Source organism: Procambarus clarkii, chromosome 18, assembly GCF_040958095.1.
Source record: "Procambarus clarkii isolate CNS0578487 chromosome 18, FALCON_Pclarkii_2.0, whole genome shotgun sequence".
NCBI classification, from domain to species: Eukaryota; Metazoa; Arthropoda; class Malacostraca; order Decapoda; family Cambaridae; genus Procambarus; species Procambarus clarkii.
Genome location: NC_091167.1, coordinates 11,599,625 through 11,621,471, shown reverse-complemented (window position 1 = coordinate 11,621,471; position 21,847 = coordinate 11,599,625). Strand labels below are relative to the sequence as shown.

The 21,847-nt window shown below is 46.0% G+C and overlaps 1 protein-coding gene across 1 annotated transcript in view; it reads right to left on the bottom strand.

Annotated features, from left to right (window-relative positions):
* The window catches only part of LOC123754683 (solute carrier organic anion transporter family member 2B1), a 104,383-nt gene that overhangs the window by 32,603 nt on the left and 49,933 nt on the right, over positions 1 to 21,847 (bottom strand). The window contains exons 4-7 of the mRNA XM_069326663.1: positions 20,508 to 20,603; positions 13,071 to 13,179; positions 7,612 to 8,090; positions 6,746 to 6,910 (exon numbers count right to left, since the gene is read on the bottom strand). Of these exons, the coding sequence (XP_069182764.1) occupies positions 6,746 to 6,910; positions 7,612 to 8,090; positions 13,071 to 13,179; positions 20,508 to 20,603 (849 nt within the window). The remainder of the gene's footprint in view (positions 1 to 6,745; positions 6,911 to 7,611; positions 8,091 to 13,070; positions 13,180 to 20,507; positions 20,604 to 21,847) is intronic.

Below are 21,847 nucleotides of genomic sequence, written 5' to 3'. Positions count from 1 at the left end.
ATAGTTGTGCAATAATTGGCTGTTGATTGCTGGTGTTGACTTCTTGATGTGTAGTGCCTCGCAAACATCAAGCCGCCTGCTATCGCTGTATCTATCGATGATTTCTGTGTTGTTTACTAGGATTTCTCTTGCGATGGTTTGGTTGTGGGAAGAGATTATATGTTCCTTAATGGAGCCCTGTTGCTTATGCATCGTTAAACGCCTAGAAAGAGATGTTGTTGTCTTGCCTATATACTGGGTTTTTTGGAGCTTACAGTCCCCAAGTGGGCATTTGAAGGCATAGACGATGTTAGTCTCTTTTAAAGCGTTCTGTTTTGTGTCTGGAGAGTTTCTCATGAGTAGGCTGGTTGTTTTTCTGGTTTTATAGTAAATCGTCAGTTGTATCCTCTGATTTTTGTCTGTAGGGATAACGTTTCTATTAACAATATCTTTCAGGACCCTTTCCTCCGTTTTATGAGCTGTGGAAAAAAAGTTCCTGTAAAATAGTCTAATAGGGAGTATAGGTGTTGTGTTAGTTGTCTCTTCAGAGGTTGCATGGCTTTTCACTTTCCTTCTTATGATGTCTTCGACGAAACCATTGGAGAAGCCGTTATTGACTAGGACCTGCCTTACCCTACAGAGTTCTTCGTCGACTTGCTTCCATTCTGAGCTGTGGCTGAGAGCACGGTCGACATATGCGTTAACAACACTCCTCTTGTACCTGTCTGGGCAGTCGCTGTTGGCATTTAGGCACATTCCTATGTTTGTTTCCTTAGTGTAGACTGCAGTGTGGAAACCTCCGCCCTTTTCCATGACTGTTACGTCTAGAAAGGGCAGCTTCCCATCCTTTTCCATCTCGTAAGTGAAACGCAGCACGGAACTCTGCTCAAATGCCTCCTTCAGCTCCTGCAGATGTCTGACATCAGGTACCTGTGTAAAAATGTCGTCAACATACCTGCAGTATATGGCCGGTTTCAAGTTCATGTCGACTAAGACTTTTTGCTCGATGGTACCCATGTAGAAGTTGCAAACAGGACACCTAGGGGAGAACCCATGGCGACCCCATCTACTTGCTTATACATGTGCCCATCCGGGCTCAAGAAGGGTGCCTCTTTAGTACAAGCTTGGAGTAGTTTCCTCAGAATATTTTCTGGTATGTCAAGAGGAGTACAGGCTGGATCACGATACACTCTGTCGGCTATCATTCCGATTGTCTCGTCCACAGGTACGTTGGTAAACAGCGATTCTACGTCCAACGAGGCTCTTATCCCTGTGGCCCGTGTGCCCCGCAGTAAGTCAACAAATTCCTTTGGAGACTTCAGGCTGAAGGCGCAAGGAACATAAGGAGTCAGCAGGCCGTTGAGTCGCTTCGCCAGTCTGTACGTGGGTGTGGGTATCTGGCTAATGATTGGCCGAAGTGGGTTTCCAGGCTTGTGCGTCTTGACATTTCCATACACATATCCAGGTTTATATTCCCCAATGATCTTTGGCAGGTGGAGTCCGGATTTGTGAACGCCAAGAAATTTCTTGGCGTTCACAAATCCGGACTCCACCTGCCAAAGATCATTGGGGAATATAAACCTGGATATGTGTATGGAAATGTCAAGACGCACAAGCCTGGAAACCCACTTCGGCCAATCATTAGCCAGATACCCACACCCACGTACAGACTGGCGAAGCGACTCAACGGCCTGCTGACTCCTTATGTTCCTTGCGCCTTCAGCCTGAAGTCTCCAAAGGAATTTGTTGACTTACTGCGGGGCACACGGGCCACAGGGATAAGAGCCTCGTTGGACGTAGAATCGCTGTTTACCAACGTACCTGTGGACGAGACAATCGGAATGATAGCCGACAGAGTGTATCGTGATCCAGCCTGTACTCCTCTTGACATACCAGAAAATATTCTGAGGAAACTACTCCAAGCTTGTACTAAAGAGGCACCCTTCTTGAGCCCGGATGGGCACATGTATAAGCAAGTAGATGGGGTCGCCATGGGTTCTCCCCTAGGTGTCCTGTTTGCAACTTCTACATGGGTACCATCGAGCAAAAAGTCTTAGTCGACATGAACTTGAAACCGGCCATATACTGCAGGTATGTTGACGACATTTTTACACAGGTACCTGATGTCAGACATCTGCAGGAGCTGAAGGAGGCATTTGAGCAGAGTTCCGTGCTGCGTTTCACTTACGAGATGGAAAAGGATGGGAAGCTGCCCTTTCTAGACGTAACAGTCATGGAAAAGGGCGGAGGTTTCCACACTGCAGTCTACACTAAGGAAACAAACATAGGAATGTGCCTAAATGCCAACAGCGACTGCCCAGACAGGTACAAGAGGAGTGTTGTTAACGCATATGTCGACCGTGCTCTCAGCCACAGCTCAGAATGGAAGCAAGTCGACGAAGAACTCTGTAGGGTAAGGCAGGTCCTAGTCAATAACGGCTTCTCCAATGGTTTCGTCGAAGACATCATAAGAAGGAAAGTGAAAAGCCATGCAACCTCTGAAGAGACAACTAACACAACACCTATACTCCCTATTAGACTATTTTACAGGAACTTTTTTTCCACAGCTCATAAAACGGAGGAAAGGGTCCTGAAAGATATTGTTAATAGAAACGTTATCCCTACAGACAAAAATCAGAGGATACAACTGACGATTTACTATAAAACCAGAAAAACAACCAGCCTACTCATGAGAAACTCTCCAGACACAAAACAGAACGCTTTAAAAGAGACTAACATCGTCTATGCCTTCAAATGCCCACTTGGGGACTGTAAGCTCCAAAAAACCCAGTATATAGGCAAGACAACAACATCTCTTTCTAGGCGTTTAACGATGCATAAGCAACAGGGCTCCATTAAGGAACATATAATCTCTTCCCACAACCAAACCATCGCAAGAGAAATCCTAGTAAACAACACAGAAATCATCGATAGATACAGCGATAGCAGGCGGCTTGATGTTTGCGAGGCACTACACATCAAGAAGTCAACACCAGCAATCAACAGCCAATTATTGCACAACTATATTCTACCCACCTCAAGACTCCGCTCCAATATAGAAGCATCAAGAAATATGGACCAATAGGCTTTCTACAAACACTTCTATTCAATATCCATTGTTTCGTGTTCTGTCTTGTGTTGATGAAATTAATACCCTATTAATACTCTTGTTCTGTCTTGTGTTGATGAAATTAATACCCTATTAAAACCACATTTTGTTCTGTCTTGTGTTAATGCCACATCACCCCTTCCACCTCACTCAAATGTAGATATAAAATCGGAGATGCGTAAGTTCTATTCAGTTGTGTATTTGTGAACTAAAGTCTTTGAAAATGTAATAAGTTTTACGAAACGCGCTCGTGTCGCGTCAGACTAGAAATAAAAAATGAATTTTGGAGAATTGATTTTTGATTTACCTCCAACAGTGAAGCGTAATGTACGAAAGATTGAGAAAATTCTTGTTAGAATTATTAATCTTACTTTTTCGGTCATATTTAATAATATATATATATATATATATATATATATATATATATATATATATATATATATATATATATATATATATATATATATATATATATATATATATATGAGGCCCTTATCAAGCTAGATTTCAAAAATGCCTTCAATTTGGTGCGGAGGGATGCTGTACTCCATGCGGTTCATAGTCATTTCCCTTCCCTCTACCCTTTTGTACATTCATGCTACAGTATGGATCTTAAGCTACTTTTTGGCGAACATGAAATTGACTCGCGAGAAGGCGTCCAACAGGGTGACCCCCTTGCTCCTCTCCTTTTCTGCTTAGTCATCAAACAAGTCACAGAAGTCCTGTCCAGCGAGCTTAACATCTGGTTCTTGGATGATGGTACCCTAGCTGGTTCCCAAGACTCCCTCGTGGAGGACATCAGAAAAATCCAGGAGCAAGGTGCAGTTTTAGGCCTCACCCTGAACCCTTCTAAATGTGAAATAATATGTTCCAACCAGGGCATCGTAGAGAGAATAGAGGGTCTTCTGCCAAATATCCATAAAACTAAACCTGAAGACAGCACACTCCTAGGAGCTGCCCTGGGGTTGAAAGCCATCGATGAGGTCCTTGATAAGAAAATCGCCGACCTTAAGAGGATGGATGGGAGGATTGAGGATATTGATGCTCATGATGCACTCTACCTCATCACCAGATGTCTGTCCCTCCCCAGGTTAACCTACTTTCTGAGGTGTTCACCATCACCTCAGAAAGCACGTAGCCAAAAACTAAGTGAGTATGACCGGTTACTGAAATCAATGCTAGAAAAAGCCCTTAACCTCTCTCTCGATGACCTACAGTGGAAACAAGCCTCTCTTCCCGTAAGACTTGGGGGCCTCGGAGTTCGAACAGCAACGCAAATCGCTGTTCCAGCCTTCCTGTCCTCCTTATCAGCATCCGACGACCTTGTGAAGGAAATTCTACCTGCCCACTTACATCAGCTGGCAGGTGTACATGATCCCAATTTTACATGCTGTGCCACAGAGTGGGCCTCTCGTGCAGGCCAATCACCTCAACCACCATCCCCAAAAGCCCACAAGCAATCCAGCTGGGATGGCCCCATTGTAGACCAAGTTGCTGCAGAGTGCCTGGGTGCTGCAACAACACAACACGACATTGCTCGCCTCACAGCAGTAGCAGCACCACATGGAGGGGATTTCCTGTTAGCAACCCCAATGTCGGCAACTGGCACGCGTCTCACACCACACGCCCTCCGAATTGCTGTGGCCCTCCGCCTTGCTGCCCCAATCCACACCAGATATAGGTGTATTTGCGGCGAGGTGGTGGCTGACAGGTACGGCCACCATGGCCTACTCTGCCAAAGCACAGGGGGATGGCACTCAGGCACAGTGAAGTTAACGACATCATCAAGAGGAGCCTCACCACAGCTGGATGCCCAGCTGAAAGAGAGCCCCGTTACCTAACGCCCCATAACTCTGATGCTCTTATTGGTCCCCCGGATGGTATCACAGTGAACCCCTGGAAGAATGGCAAGCAGTTGGTATGGGACTACACGTGCGTATCAACCCTGGCTAACACCTACATTAACCTCAGTGTTGCACAACCAGGTGGCGCTGCCACCCACAGGGAAGCAGCCAAATCCCGTAAGTATAGAGAACTGGATCACCACTACAATTTTGTCCCCATTGCTTCTGAGACACTCGGCGCCTGGGGTAAAAGTGCTACCAGTTTTTTGAAGGAACTGGGTTCTAGGCTCATTGAAACAACAAGGGACCCAAGAGCTGCAAGCTTTCTTTTCCAGCGCCTCAGTGTGGCGATACAGAGGGGAAATGCGCACTGCATCCAGGGTTCCTGCCCGCCATCTGAGGAGCTGGAGGAACTCGACAACCTATGATAACCATCTTTGTAACCCATATGTAACTCCTTCTTTGTAACAAAGTTCAAATAAAGTAAATATATATGTGTACATACAAAAGAATGGGGGTGGTAGGAGAAGATAATATTAGTGTTCAGTGAGAAACCACAAGGTCTCCTCTGAATACTTTTTATTTTTTTCTCCGAGGCTATGGGTCCCTACATTGGCACCAGAGGTGGTACCCTCACAATGTATATGTATATATATATTATATATATTATATATTATATATATATATATATATATATATATATATATATATATATATATATACATATATATATATATATATATATATGTATATATATATATATATATATATATACATATATATATATATATATATATACATATATATATATATGCGAACAAGCCAGAATGGTCCCCTGGACAATATGCAACTGAATGGTATTTCTGGGGTGTGAGTTTTCAGTTATATATATATATATATATATATATATATATATATATATATATATATATATATATGTATATATATATATATATATATATATATATATATATATATATATATATATATATATATATATATATATATATATATATATATATATATATATATATATATATACAGTATATATAACTGAAAACTCACACCCCAGAAGTGACTCGAACCCATATTGCCAGGAGCTCTCTGCTGGTGTACAGGATCCCTTAACCGCTCGACCAACACGACCGGACAAAAGAGGATGGTAGCCAAGGCTATTTCCATTCCCCAGCCGGCACTCGGTTGGTACTCTTGGGCATGGTATTTTATCAAATCACCTCATTCTTTGGTGCACACGTGAGGAACACAAATGCGAACAAGTCTGAATGGTCCCCAGGACTATATGCAACTGAAAACTCACACCCCAGAAGTGACTCAAACCCATACTGCCAGGAGCACTCTGCTGGCGAACAGGATCCCTTAACCGCTTATCCCTTAACTGCAAATGCTTAATGTGCTTAATGCACAGACTTGCTTATAAACCACAAGTTTGAAGTATATAACTTTTAGACACTCAACCCACCAGGGGACTCGAACACTGGCCATCAAGGTGGCAGTTACGCACTGTATCCACTACACCATACTTCAAGCATTAAGCATTGGCATTGAGTTCTCCCATATAACAGGGCTTGATGAAAAACGCGAGAAATCCCTCACTATCTCATTGTTTGGAGAGGATTGGAGTTCTGGTTGGTTAAATACCCCAGAATTCCTACCTCTTTTAGGGCTCTGAAGTATGGTGTAGTGGATACAGTGCTTAACTGCCACCTTGATGGCCAGTGTTCGAGTCCCCTGAGCATACATACTTTTGAGCAAACTATGTTGGATGTAAGAGGTACACAGGTGCGCCACTGACCTGTGTAGAAGGAGGAGTTGGTCTTGGTGACACGGAACTGTTGTTGGATGTACTTGGGAAGCCAGACGCTGACAACGGAGGTGCCCAAGACGAGGAAGAAGTCGCTACAGAGGGTATAGACGACCACCTTGTTCTTCATCAGTCGTGCCACAGTCGCCCACAGCTCTGTAACACCGTCTCTTATATACGCTGCCTCAACATGTCTGTGTTATGGTACTCCTGCATTATATTACACTCTCACTTACACTCTAAATGTCATCATTTATGTAATCAATCAAGCATGCACTTTTTTAACAGTTCGATTTATGACAGATTTATGAAATGACTATAGTTTAGGAGATGAAGAGAAGAGGGAACTAAGTCGACGAACTGGAGGATATTGAGCCGTGCCAACATTGTGTTCTAAGTGTAACCTTGTCTGTGTACTCTGGTTATAACCTGAAGATTCATGTAACTATACTCAAGTATACTATAATCAATTTATCCCTTAAGGGATCGTAGACTTTAGCAATAGTTTGCTGTATGTGAATCTTGTCTCTTGCCTTCGTGGAGTCAGAGAGGTAACGTGAGGTAGGTGTGGTAAAGTATTGTTGTACTTTGGGGGTGTTTAGGGTTAAAATAAATTAGGTAAAATATTTACCGGGAACTTTCATCACCCCTCTTGAATAGGGTTAGGAGATCTGCTCTAGACTGTAGATCATATTTATATATATTTTTGGGTACTGCTTACCTTGGGGCCGGGACCCCCTTTAGGTGGTACTCCAGTACCTTGTTTATACCCTAACAGGCTCCCACGTTGTAACAGCAACTTAAAAATGGTATTAATTATTCTCCAGAAACAACAGCTATGCAACATTATAACATACCTTTTATACCACTTTTTATTTCCCTTGAAGTAATATGTGATCTCTTCTTGTGAAGCGCCTTGCCCTGATGAGGGGCGTCGCCAGCCTCCAGTGTGTGTTGACTGTCTCTGTCCTCTGCTGGGTACCCGCCCTCCACCTCCATGGAGTACCCGCTGTCTCTCTCATCCAGCGGGTACCCTCCCTCCGTCTCCTGCTCTTCAACACTGTAGTCATCCTCGGTGACTTCTGCCAGGCCAGGCGTGTCAGTGGGTGGTGGTGGTGGTGAGTGGTGGTGCTGGGGAGTGTGGTGTAGTGGTGAGTGGTGGTGCTGGGGAGTGTGGTGTAGTGGTGAGTGCTGGTGCTGGGGAGTGTGGTGTGGTGTTGGGATGCGAGGCACCACGGACGTCCTCACCAGCTCCTCAATAGCAAGGTCCTCCTCAAGGGTGTGGGAGGTGCGTCTCGGCCGCTCCTCCTGCTTTCTGGCTCCCTTCCTCAGACTCCTGCTTTGGACATACTATCTTTAGAAATATAATATATAAATGCAATTGACGATCACGAAACACCGATCATTTGTATGCAGAAAATCCACAAAGAAATGGGAAAAGAAGATGAACGTTTCGGCTGTTTAAAGCCGTTGTCAACACCAGACTGACTAGAAGGAACACAGGGAGGGTACAGGCCAACAGCGGAATCTGACCACCTATCCCGAAGGAAAAAATTACCCAGAAGCAGGTATAGATTAGCTTAGAATTATAGGATTAAGCGGTCAGAGAATATGTTGTTGTTGTGTTGATTTAGGGGCGACGACGATCGTGGGATCGGATGCGCCCCGGCTGCCCGATACCGGGAAATAGCGGAGGGATGGGGTCCCTATAGTCTCTTCAGGCCATAGACCCTACAATCTCCTCAGGCCACAAATTTTACAGTCTCTTCAGGCCACGGACATGACGGATGAAGCGGAAGGTATGGCAAAGGATGTCATGACGAACGTCTTCGTCTCTCGCACCTGCCCCGTCAAGGAGAACGGGAACTGTGAGGCGGAGAATATTCAGCCTACAAACAGCACTCTGTAGTCTGACGCGAGCGCTATGAAATCGAGGGCAGTGAAGAAGAAGGTGCTCCACTGTATCCTCCTGGGTCGGACACCACTGGCAGTATGGGGAATCTACCAGCCGTAGACGATGGAGATGTGCGGCCAGGCAAGTGTGCCCAATCCGGAGACGAGTGATGGCAGTGTCGAGGAGTCGAGAATGATGACGAGTCCATGGACGCGGGGTGGAATCAAAATTGCGTAGAAATTGCGTCTTCTTAAAAGGGAGTGGGCATTCCAAAACACCACAGTATTCTCAGGATGGGGCGCCATTATCCCTGAAATACAACAGCTAACTTTTTGACCACCAGTGCACAGACGTCTCCAAAGGGGGAACCACTAAAAAAGCCATAAAACCCTCATACAAAGTAAGTAAAATGTGTGGTATCAATGACTTCCAGTCCAGAGGATGTTGATCTATGCTTCTCTCTGCCTGACGGAAGCGGTGGTCGGCTCGCGAACTCTCTTGACGACGTCTGCGACTGATGGGAGCCTCACTCTGGGCCTCATGTTCCCCCGGTGTCATAATCCCTTGGGAAAGTGCCTGGGGGACCAGAGGATCATCAGGACTGTCTGTTGGAGCAGTACCTCCTGATCGATGGGTGTGTCGACGACGCCGGTGTTGGCTTCTTTGAGGAGAGGCAGGAGGGTGACGAGTGCTAGGCTCCGGCCGAGACTGAGCGTCCATGTCTGTATCCGTGGATGAGTTTCCGTCAGTGTCAAGGCTACCCAGGAGGGAAAATCGATTAGCAACCTGGGCGTATGAGGCATGTGACTGGGACAGGCAAGAGCGTCTGCTAGTTCCTACTTGTGAAGAGACCCGACCAGGGGGAACCTGGAGGCGAGAAGCGATAGGCTGATTGAGGGTGCGCAACTTCTGGAACAGCTCATGTCGAGGTGTCCCCGCTGTTTTATGATCGATGTCCAACTGGAGGGCCTTAAGATATACAGGGCAACTCTTAGACGTAACCTTATGATGGTCATGGCATAAAAAACAGCGAGGTGCAGCAGAGCACCCACCGTTATCTCTGTCTGAATGGCCTGTTTTGCCGCAGTTTGCACAACGTGCTGCATTACGGCAGGTCAGGCGACTGTGGCCCAATAGATGACAAGCGTAACATCATAACACAGGGAAATTGTAGGGCTGAACCTGATACGAGGTCCTGTGTAGTGCCACTCGTTCAGGGAGGTGCCCATCGAACTTTACATGGACCATGGATGTTGGCCCTGCTGCTCCGCGAATCCTGGTAACTTCCAATAATCTCGCTAATGCACCCCCTAACACCTGCAGAGCGGCCTGGATGTCATCCACATCTACACTCTGGTCAATTGGGCCAATTTTCCCATACCGGGCTCGAGACTCCTCCTCCTGCGACAATACCTGTCGGCACCTGACTGGCCAGTCCCCCAACTTAATAATGTCGGATACACAGATGTGTGATAGAGCCTCCTTTCTGATATGTAGCTTCAGTGCTGCACCCCTACCCAGGGTACGTATGGACTCAGGCAGGCAATGTGGCCACAATACGGAAGCCTCGATTGCTGCACCTAAGGTACGAGGATTTGCAAAGACGCACTGACCTGATTCTGACTGGATTAGGACTACCACAAACGAGGAACGGGGTACCACAAGACTAAGGTCTTCTGAAGGGGAAGACATCCTCTTAGCATCTCGTTCTGGGGCAGCATCAGCCGACTCATTTTCCAGCAGACGTTTTCCTCTCTGGGACTTGCTGTCAACATCCATGGCGCCCCCGCTCGGGGAGGCGTCCATTAGGGAGGCTCTGGCCTCCCCCGGTCCTGTGAACCCCTGGGTAGCTGCAGTGAGCACACACTGGCCCAAAGAAGCCAGCTGAATTCAAAGATGAGTTCCAGGTAAGGTGTGGAAAGAACGTCCAGCCAGGAGCGTTCAATCCGCGCGCCAAGATGGCCGACCTTCAGGCGGAAACCCCCGTCAGAGAATATGGATGAAACATTAAAGAAAGCCTCACTGAACACACAATATATGAATATAATATTGAAATGAGACAGATTTTTTAAACAGAATTTTTTCTTAAACTATTGTTCAATATTGTAACTTAAAAATTAATCAAGGTTGTACATACTAGTACTAACATTGATAAGATTTGGACATTGACTAATTAGGGCAGACTCAATCAAATTCCGTTCCACGAAACCACCGCAATTGGTAATGCTTTTTGCTCCATCCCACTTAATAGTGTGAGCACACAAACTCGTGTGTAGAGACAATGCACTAGACGTATGGGCAGTTCTAACACTATAAGCATGTTGGGACAACCGCAATTGTAAGGACTTTCCTGTTTGTCCAAGGTACACAGAATCACAATCATTGCAGGGAATCGAATACACACAACCTGTTGTACCAGGGGAGTTATTTATAAAATTATACTTGATCGTAATATTAGTGAACATCATAATGATATTAAGTTTCTTAAAAACCGGAGAAAGTTTTTCAAGTCTACTCGCATAAGGTACCACCAATGAGTTTCTAATTTCTGGTTTTCCTTTGGGGACATGATTATAAAAAGTACACTTAGCTTGTCCGAACGAGCAATTCAAAAACATCTTAGGGTATTGTAAACTCTTCCCAATTTCATATATTTTAGCAATTTCTTTATAAAAAAAACTCAGGGCTGCATACTCTCAAAGCTCGTAGAAACATTCCTGAAAATACTGCCTGTTTAACTTTACTATGATGATTCGAATAATAATGAACATACGACTCCACGTTGGTAGGTTTCCTATACACATTAAATTAGAACTTTCTTTTGACTCTATGAATCATAATGTCCAAAAACGGAAGAGTACCATTCTCCTCAGTCTCACAAGTGAATTTTATTGAAGGTACCAAAGAATTAAGTCATTAAGAAAAACTGTTTGGTCTTGGTCACACAGCCATAAGCACAAAATATCAACATACCTAAACCAAACTACATTAGCAGGGATAATCCTGGATAAGAATTTTGTTTCAAAGAACTCATATACAAATTGCTCAAAACTGGGGAAAGGGGATTGCCCATCGCCATTCCAAATGTTTGTTTGAAATTTTTTTTATTAAAATTAAAATAATTGTCTTTTATACACAATTTGATAAGTTCCAACACTTTATTGATCTGCAAGCTCAAATTATATTTGGGCAGTTCCTCACGTAGGAATTCTAACAAATCATCAACAATTCCTATGTGAGGAATTGCCCAAATATAATTTGAGCTTGCAGACCAATAAAGTGTTGGAACTTTCTATGTTGCTTGTTAAGATTTCTCTGGTGATGGTCTGGTTGTGAGAGGAGATTATATGTTCCTTGTTGGAGCCCGGTTGTTTATGCATTGTTAATTGCCTAGAAAGAAACGTTGTTGTCTTGCCTATGTACTGAGATCTTTGGGGTTGACAGTCCCCAAGTGGGCAAGTGAAGGCATAGACAACGTTGGTTTCTTTCAAGGTGTTCTGTTTGGTGTCTGAAGAGTTCTTCGAGAGTAGGTTGGCTGCTTTCTTGTTTTTGTAGTAAATTGTTAATTGTATATTCTGATTTGTGCCTGTGGGGATAACGTTCCTAGTAATAATATCTTTCAGGACACTTTCCTCCGTTTTGTGAGCCGTTGAAAAGCAATTCCTATAAACAGTCTAATAGGAAGTACAAGTGTTGTGTTAGTTGACTCTTCAGAGGTTGCATGACGTTCCACATTTCTTTTGATGACATCTTCAACGTAACCGTTAGAGAAGTCATTGTTGACTAGGACGTGCCTTACTCTACAGAGTTCTTCGTCGACCTGCTTCCAACCAGAGCTGTGAGTGAGAGCTCGGTCGACTTATGCATTGACGACACTCCTCTTGTACCTGTCTGGGCAGTCACTGTTTTCATTAAGGCACATTCCTATGTTCGTTTCCTTAGTGTAGACTGCCGTGTGGAAGCCACCATTCCTCTCCATGACTGTTACATCTAGAAAGGGCAGCCTTCCATCACTCTCCATCTTGTAAGTGAAACTTAACACCGAATTTTGTTCGAATGCCTCCTTTAGCTGCTGCAGACATCTGACATCAGGTACCTGCATAAAAATGTCATCAACGTACCTGCAGTATATGGCGGGTTTCAAGTCCATGTCAACTAAGACCCTCTGCTCTATGGTGCCCATGTAGAAGTTTGCAAACAGGACACAGAGGAGAACTCATGGAGACCTCATCTACTTGCTTATACATGTGCCCATCGGGACTCAAGAAGGGTGCCTCTTTAGTACAGCTTGGAGAAACTTTTTCAGTATGTTCTCTGGTATGTCAAGAGGGGTCACAAGCCGGATCACGGCACACTCTATGCATTATCAGTTGATCAGTTGATAATGGAAGGGGAAGGAGTAGGGAGTAGGGAGGCACATACCTGGGGAAGAGGAGGAGTAGGGAAGCCATGGCGAGCATGACGACTGAGAAGCCCAGCTGACCCAGCCACCAGGCCCCGACCCACCTCGGGTCATCAGAGGTCATCACGCCTGTAAGGAAGGAACAATGTCAACATCGCAGGTGGTGTACGCATGCTGCCCCCAGATGATGGGACCGTTATTCCGAAGGCTTGTAATTTGCCTGTAATTGGAAGATATGGCTAACATGCAAGATTGTTTAATAATAATTATAATTCATTGTGTCGTGGGGACAGACAGCCAGAGTATATTCATATACACGTTAGGCTTGTATCAAGGACCCCTTTCCGCAAGGTCGAATTACTGACCCGGGCCAGGATGCAACACCATAACAAGCTGATTAACTCCTGACTACCTACTTACTCAGGAGTTAGTCTGAGTACATACTCGGTCAATGATTTCCGTCCCGCCCGGGACTCGAACCCTTCAATTGCAAGTCGAGAATGAACCCGACTGTACTACCGGGACCCTCTTTACCTGAATTTACCCGAGGGCCAATATCACTAGTGGCCTCGACGAAGACAGGAAGCCGACAGCTTGTCAAGGGTACCCCTATTTGCTCTCATGTTTTTTTTTGACTCGATTTGAAAACCTAATAGAGTTTTGGCAGTTACGGCTTCGGCAGGTAGGCGGTTCCATGGGTGGGTGTGGGTGAAAAAAGCATCTCCTGTTCTCAGTCCTACACTGTGGCTTATTGAGCTGGAACCCGCTGCTCCTTGTTTGTGTTACATCTGACCTTCTGAAGAAGGTGTCAGGATCGACATCCTCTTTCTTCACCAACATTATCTTTCTTAAACTTATTAATATATTTACCTATTACCTGAATTTACTTGAGGGACATCGTCTTTAGTGGCCTCGGCGGGGACAAGAAGCCGGGGGCTTGTTAATGGTCAATATACAATATATATATATATTTTTTGAGATATATACAAGAGTTGTTACATTCTCGTACAGCCACTAGTACGCGTAGCGTTTCGGGCAGGTCCCTGGAATACGATCCCCGCCGCGAAGAATCGTTGTTACAACCAAGTACACATTTTACTGTTGCGTTAAACAGAGGCTACAGTTAAGGATTTGCACCCAGTAAATCCTCCCCGGCCAGGATACGAACCCATGACATAGCGCTCGCGGAACGCCAGGTGAGTGTCTTACCACTACACCACGGAGACTCTTTTTTTCTTTTTTTTTTAGATATATACAAGAGTTGTTACATTCTTGTACAGCCACTAGTACGCGTAGCGTTTCGGGCAAGTCCTTAATCCTATGGTCCCTGGAATACGATCCCCTGCCGCGAAGAATCGTTGTTACAACCAAGTACACATTTTACTGTTGCGTTAAACAGAGGCTACAGTTAAGGAATTGCGCCCAGTAAATCCTCCCCGGCCAGGATACGAACCCATGACATAGCGCTCGCGGAACGCCAGGCGAGTGTCTTACCACTACACCACGGAGACTGCTAAAGTTATTTTGAAATAACTTTGAAATATTTTTGAAATTTTGAATTTTGAATTTTTGAAAATTTTTTGAAATATTTTGAAAAATAATTTTAATTGAAAGTTAATATGAAATAACTTTTCAGTTATTCCTGAAGATTTTCCAGATGAATTTTGAAACAGACGTAATGTGTTGGCATTTATGATGATGACGGAAGGTGAGTCAATGGGAGTATTACCCAATGGGTGAAATGTGTCTCCCATGTTGTCCTCAGCCCGTCCTCCTAAGGCTCCCCAACGTCAAGAAACTGTCGTACTAAAGAGCCCTGATCCTAAACAACCAGAGCACCCAAAACAGAAAACGGGACAGTATGTCAATTTCGCGAGCCGCTTCCATTTTCTAGTACGACACTTGTTGGCTATTTCTGGAAAATAAAAGTTGTTCAATGTCAACCAATATTTTTTAACTAGTTGTATATGAAAAGGGCTGTAATTGTTCCAAGTTTCAGTACTGTAGCCTAAATAGTAAAGGAGATTTTTATTATTTTCATTTTTTTTCAACGATTTTTATACATTTTCAAGTGTATATTTACAACCACACCTTTCAGATATAATCATTCTATGACACTTTTCTGACACATTAGCATACAATAAAGGATCTATAGAAGGGGATTTTCTAAAACGTCTTAAGTTTTCCTAATATAAATAGTCAATGTTCTCCCAGAATTATACAAATATATCATCTTTATTGCTATTTATAAAAACCAATAAATGAACTTAGGAAAAAACGCTTCCCACAGATGTTAGAGACATAAACTTTACATATAAGGTGTAAGTTTCATGTAAATTGAATAACAAATGAAAGAGTTATATGAACGTTTATGTTACTTGAAAATAAATCAGTAAAAAATAAAGTCTAAGGTGCTGCCATCTGTGGCTGAGGTTGACATCAACCAATTTCCTCCAAAATTGGCACCCTTACAGATAGGCTTATGTGCAGTCACGTGTATAAGTTTAATGCAAATCGCCCGATAAATAAAAAGAGAGATAAAGTTAAAAAAAAAATTAACTAAATATTTTTTAATAAAACTAATTGTAATTTGTTTTTAATATATGCTGCTGTGATAGCTGAGAGTCATAGACATGATTTCAGTTGACACTTGTGTTTGATAATCGTTTTTGATCATTTTGGAAAATTTTTGACACATAATTCAATATTTTTTTCTCCCTTCCTATTTATGCTACGATGCTGAGACTTGGACCAGATGAAACACTTTTTATATACAACTAGTCAAAAAAGTTTGATTGAAATCGAATGAGTTTTCATTTATTGTATATTTGGGGCAAATTTGTAAGTAACGCCCCCCCCTCTTCAGGAGAGGGGGGGGGGGGGGGCGCACCAAATGCGCACCAAAATGCGACGATCTATTAGGAAGACGGGTTGCTGTCCTACATTGTGGCTAGGTGTCGTCCCTTATGTATGTTACAATGTAGCTTGTTGTCGTCCCTTATGTGTGTTACATTGTAGCTTGTTGTCGTCCCTTATGTGTGTTACATTGTAGCTTGTTGTTGTCCCTTATATGTGTTACATTGTAGCTTGTTGTCGTCCCTTATATGTGTGTTACATTGTAGCTTGTTGTCGTCCCTTATGTGTGTTACATTGTAGCTTGTTGTCGTCCCTTATGTGTGTTACATTGTAGCTTGTTGTTGTCCCTTATATGTGTTACATTGTAGCTTGTTGTCGTCCCTTATGTGTGTTACATTGTAGCTTGTTGTCGTCCCTTATGTGTGTTACATTGTAGCTTGTTGTCGTCCCTTATATGTGTGTTACATTGTAGCTTGTTGTCGTCCCTTATGTGTGTTACATTGTAGCTTGTTGTCGTCCCTTATGTGTGTTACATTGTAGCTTGTTGTCGTCCCTTATGTGTGTTACATTGTAGCTTGTTGTTGTCGTCCCTTATGTGTGTTACATTGTAGCTTGTTGTCGTCCCTTATGTGTGTTACATTGTAGCTTGTTGTTGTCGTCCCTTATGTGTGTTCTCTTCTTCTTGAGAGTAGGTGCAGCTTGCATGAAGGGCTTACGCTCCCGATCACTCCACCAGGATAAGAATGTCAAAAGTGCTTGTTGTGTCGCGCCGTAGATAGAGGAGCGGCGACTAAAACAGAGGTGGATAGTAGAGGGAGACTTGCCGCACCGTAGGGCGGGATGACGAGTTCATGGCGTCAGGGGATCCATGGCGTAGCGTTGTGCGCACGACAACCACTAATATTTTTCCGGGAACTTGTATTTCAGAAAGCGCAAGCAGTACGCTTCCCAAATCATGAACGTGTCAAAGGACAACCGGCCACCAGGTGGCGCCTTTGGCTGAGACATCCTATCCAGCACCCCATAAGCAAACTCCTTCGCCAGCAACACCCATATAGTGGAAGAGCACCACGAGATCGGAAGCACCCAGGCATCCCGATAAGGGCCAACACCTGACCCTCACGGGACACGACCCCAGTAGCCGGGACAAGGCTTCCCCCAGACCGGGGGAATGAAGGAGGGAGAATCGCAGGGGACGCAGGCGCAGCATCGACCCCACCACTAGGTACAGGAGCCGAGGCCTCCCGGCACACATCTTTCCTCAACACCACGACGAGGTCCCGATCATCAGGGGGCAACACCCCACTGCGGGAATCCAACAGTAGGAGGCGCAGGGAGGGAGGGCCCACAGGAACCAACTCGGAGCCCCCTCACAGCCCCGTCACCTACGGCGGGGGATGCCGGAGCACCATACTCCCCCACCTGCTCCCAAGGCACACCACGAAGGGAAGACATACTCTGACCCCACCGCGAACACTTCACGACAGGCCGCACCACACCACTCCCACCAGGCCCTACCGCAGGCACAGCCACCATCTTCACATCCATACAGTCCACGCCCTCACCGTCCGAAGAGTCCACAGAGGCCACATCACCCGCACTCTCCACATCATCCAGGGAAACAGTCTCAGAACACTGGCGCGCACGCTTCTGTAAAGGGATGGAAGCATGAAAACTACCGTCGTCAACACACACAGACATGGCAGGCACCTCCCTTTGCCGAAGCATCCCACTCCAAAACAGAAGAACCCGTGCCCCCAGGAGCCGGGACCACATCCACAGGCGGGGGCGGGACATGGACCTCCACTGGGACATCCTTCACTACACGCAGAGCAGGCGACGGCCCGACACCCACACACACTGTCTCAACAACCCCAGGGGCCACAGCAGTTATCAGACGTGTCGCACTGGCCATACAACTCGCCTCAATAGGCGGAGCAGCAGACAGGCAATCAGGCGTCTCAAGCACAGGACCCACACCGTCCTCAGAACCGTCCGAATGCAACAGGGGCAGAAAATCCTCCGCGTGAAAAATATGCCCCCTACCAGTTGTGCCCACATTACACGCTGCAGCCAGATGACCCTCGTGACCACACCTATAACAAGTGCGCAGTTGCCCCCAATACAGGCAGCGGAGCATGTAACCTAACATGGACATAAAAGACGGAACACTACACTTCAGCGATATCGTCAGGGTGCGGGAACCGTCAAGCATCCCAGCACAGTGCCCGGAAAGGACCTTGTTCCAATGAACACTTAACACAGTCCTAAACTGTTCAAAACAGGAGGTTAAAAGTTCGTCCTGAAATTCGAAGGGGGCACTATTCACCGTCACGTACATCAAGGCGACACTAAGATTCACCACTTTAACAGAACCAGCGGTATCAGGGAGAGGGTAAACACGCCCCCTCACACCGTTATAGAAATGCCTGAAAGGCAGCCTGAAGGCGGAACTTGACCACAGTACGGTTGCCCTGAAGTCGCTGGACGCCCACTAAGTCCGACAGCTGCATGTAGCACGTCCACTAGGGCGACACCAACCCACCGGATGGTCCACCGGCACCGTAAATGGCAGACCAGCCGACAATGTCCTCTTCACTGGAGGTCGAGAAGTCCCCATGGCAAATCCAAATGTCACCCTGTCAGTGACAAACCGCCACCAGCAGCAGGGCAACCAGCAATCACCCAACGTAAACACTAGCCAGGCGCGGAGACACCACAGGAGCATCCGACCCGGCCGGTGGTCACCACCCAACTCTTATGTGTGTGTGTGTGTGTGTGTGTGTGTGTGTGTGTGTGTGTGTGTTACATTGTAGCTTGTTGTCGTCCCTTATGTGTGTTACATTGTAGCTTGTTGTCGTCCCTTATATGTGTTACATTGTAGCTTGTTGTCGTCCCTTATATGTGTTACATTATAGCTTGTTGTCGTCCCTTATATGTGTGTTACATTATAGCTTGTTGTCGTCCCTTATATGTGTTACATTATAGCTTGTTGTCGTCCCTTATATGTGTGTTACATTATAGCTTGTTGTCGTCCCTTATATGTGTGTGTTACATTATAGCTTGTTACCGTCCCTGGTATGGAGCACCGTTAGCGGCGCTAAATACCACTGAGGAAGACAACACGAGCACATAAGGTGAGCGGTAACAACGTCATCAGACTGACCAATGGTTCAGTTATTAAGAGACGACTGACCTCGAGGGTCAGGACAAGCAAGTGGCTTACTTGCCTGGCGTCTTGCTCTTCCTCATTACCTTACTAAAGTGGTCGGGCTTATTCTTGGTTGTTTTTTGTAAAGGTTGAAATTCAGAGGTCAGATACTCACCAGGGTGGAGGGTAGGGTGCTCAGAGGTCAAGGGTCAGGTCAGATACTCACCAGGGTGGTGGGTAGGGTGCTCAGAGGTCAAGGGTCAGGTCAGATACTCACCAGGGTGGTGGGTAGGGTGCTCAGAGGTCAAGGGTCAGGTCAGATACTCACCAGGGTGGTGGGTAGGGTGCTCAGAGGTCAAGGGTCAGGTCAGATACTCACCAGGGTGGTGGGTAGGGTGCTCAGAGGTCAAGGGTCAGGTCAGATACTCACCAGGGTGGAGGGTAGGGTGCTCAGAGGTCAAGGGTCAGGTCAGATACTCACCAGGGTGGTGGGTAGGGTGCTCAGAGGTCAAGGGTCAGGTCAGATACTCACCAGGGTGGTGGGTAGGGTGCTCAGAGGTCAAGGGTCAGGTCAGATACTCACCAGGGTGGTGGGTAGGGTGCTCAGAGGTCAAGGGTCAGGTCAGATACTCACCAGGGTGGTGGGTAGGGTGCTCAGAGGTCAAGGGTCAGGTCAGATACTCACCAGGGTGGTGGGTAGGGTGCTCAGAGGTCAAGGGTCAGGTCAGATACTCACCAGGGTGGTGGGTAGGGTGCTCAGAGGTCAAGGGTCAGGTCAGATACTCACCAGGGTGGAGGGTAGGGTGCTCAGAGGTCACGGGTCAGGTTAGATACTCACCAGGGTGGAGGGTAGGGTACTCAGAGGTCAAGGGTCAGGTCAGATACTCACCAGGGTGGAGGGTAGGGTACTCAGAGGTCAAGGGTCAGGTCAGATACTCACCAGGGTGGAGGGTAGGGTACTCAGAGGTCAAGGGTCAGGTCAGATACTCACCAGGGTGGAGGGTAGGGTACTCAGAGGTCAAGGGTCAGGTCAGATACTCACAAGGGTGGTGGGTAGGGTACTCAGAGGTCAAGGGTCAGGTCAGATACTCACCAGGGTGGAGGGTAGGGTGCTCAGAGGTCAAGGGTCAGGTCAGATACTCACCAGGGTGGAGGGTAGGGTACTCAGAGGTCAAGGGTCAGGTCAGATACTCACCAGGGTGGAGGGTAGGGTACTCAGAGGTCAAGGGTCAGGTCAGATACTCACCAGGGTGGAGGGTAGGGTACTCAGAGGTCAAGGGTCAGGTCAGATACTCACCAGGGTGGAGGGTAGGGTACTCAGAGGTCAAGGGTCAGGTCAGATACTCACCAGGGTGGTGGGTAGCGTACTCAGAGGTCAAGGGTCAGGTCAGATACTCACCAGGGTGGAGGGTAGGGTACTCAGAGGTCAAGGGTCAGGCCAGATACTCACCAGGGTGGAGGGTGGGGTACACGTACAGGCCAAGGGTCAGGTCAGAGAGGGAGAGGCCCAGGAGTGGCCCAAACACTCCCGTCGCGACGATCACAGCTGGAGAAGAAAGCAATAGCGTCAATACACGAGCGAGAAACATTTAATTCAGGTTGTCGGAGACAGGAGGCCTGCACATAGGCCTATCCACGTTCCTGTCCCCATAGGCCATTTACTGACCTTCCCCAGGATGCAACCCACAACAGTCACCTAAATCCCAGGTTCCTGTTTACTGCTAGGTGAACAGAAGCATCAGGTGGGAAGGAAACCAGCTCAATAGTTTCTGTCCTGCGCGGGGATTGAGCCCGGGTCTCTCGAGCATGATGTAGACCACTGTGCTAAACGGACCTAATATTGCCACACACTGTAGAGGTCACTGTAGATTATAGTACACACAGGAGCACTGAGCCATCAGGGGCTATTCATGCCCGTGCCATCACCTGGGCGGCTCAATCTTCACCAGTTGTGGAGTGAAAGTATTATTAGTTGACAAGCAATTTTACTCCTTATTTCCCTTATCCTCGGGTAGGTCAGAAACGGTTGAACACGGTCCCTTTCACCTGATGCCGCTGTTCACTTTGCAAAGGGGTGTAAGAAAATAAACAGACGGGATGATTGCAAAATGAGAAGCGATAATCACGAGTGAAGGAGAGGAATAGAGAGGAAGAGAAGCACAGAAGAAGGAAGAGTGAGGTGAGGGAGGGGGAGAGAGGGAGGGAAAGTAGAGAGATGGAAGCTAGTGTGAAGGAAAGACTAAGCAAGAGAGTACTGGTTAACCAACCCGTTCTCGCACTTGCTTATAGTCAATATTGACTTATTTAATAAGTGCATATGTGACATACAAATTGATTGTAAAAATTTTAGTTTACCTTGAAAATCTTCATAGAAAACACCGACCTCACCTAACCTTCTTAGTATGTTAAGATAAGCGTCTTATTGCTTCTTAATTACAATTATTACTTAACCTTTACCGTTGATAGGTTAAGTAATAATTGTAAATAAGAAGCAATAAGATGCTTATCTTAACATACTAAGAAGGTTAGGTGAGGTCGGTGTTTTCTATGAAGCTTTTTTTAAAGTAAACTAAAATATTCACAATCAATTAGTATGTCACATATGCACTTATTAAATAAGTCAATATTGACTATAACCAAGTGCGAGAACGGGTTGGGCACCCGTGGCACTCCTGGCACCACTGGCACCCCTGGCACTCCTGGCACCCCTGGCACTCCTGGCACCACTGGCACCCCTGGCACCACTGGCACCCCTGGCACTCCTGGCACCACTGGCACCCCTGGCACTCC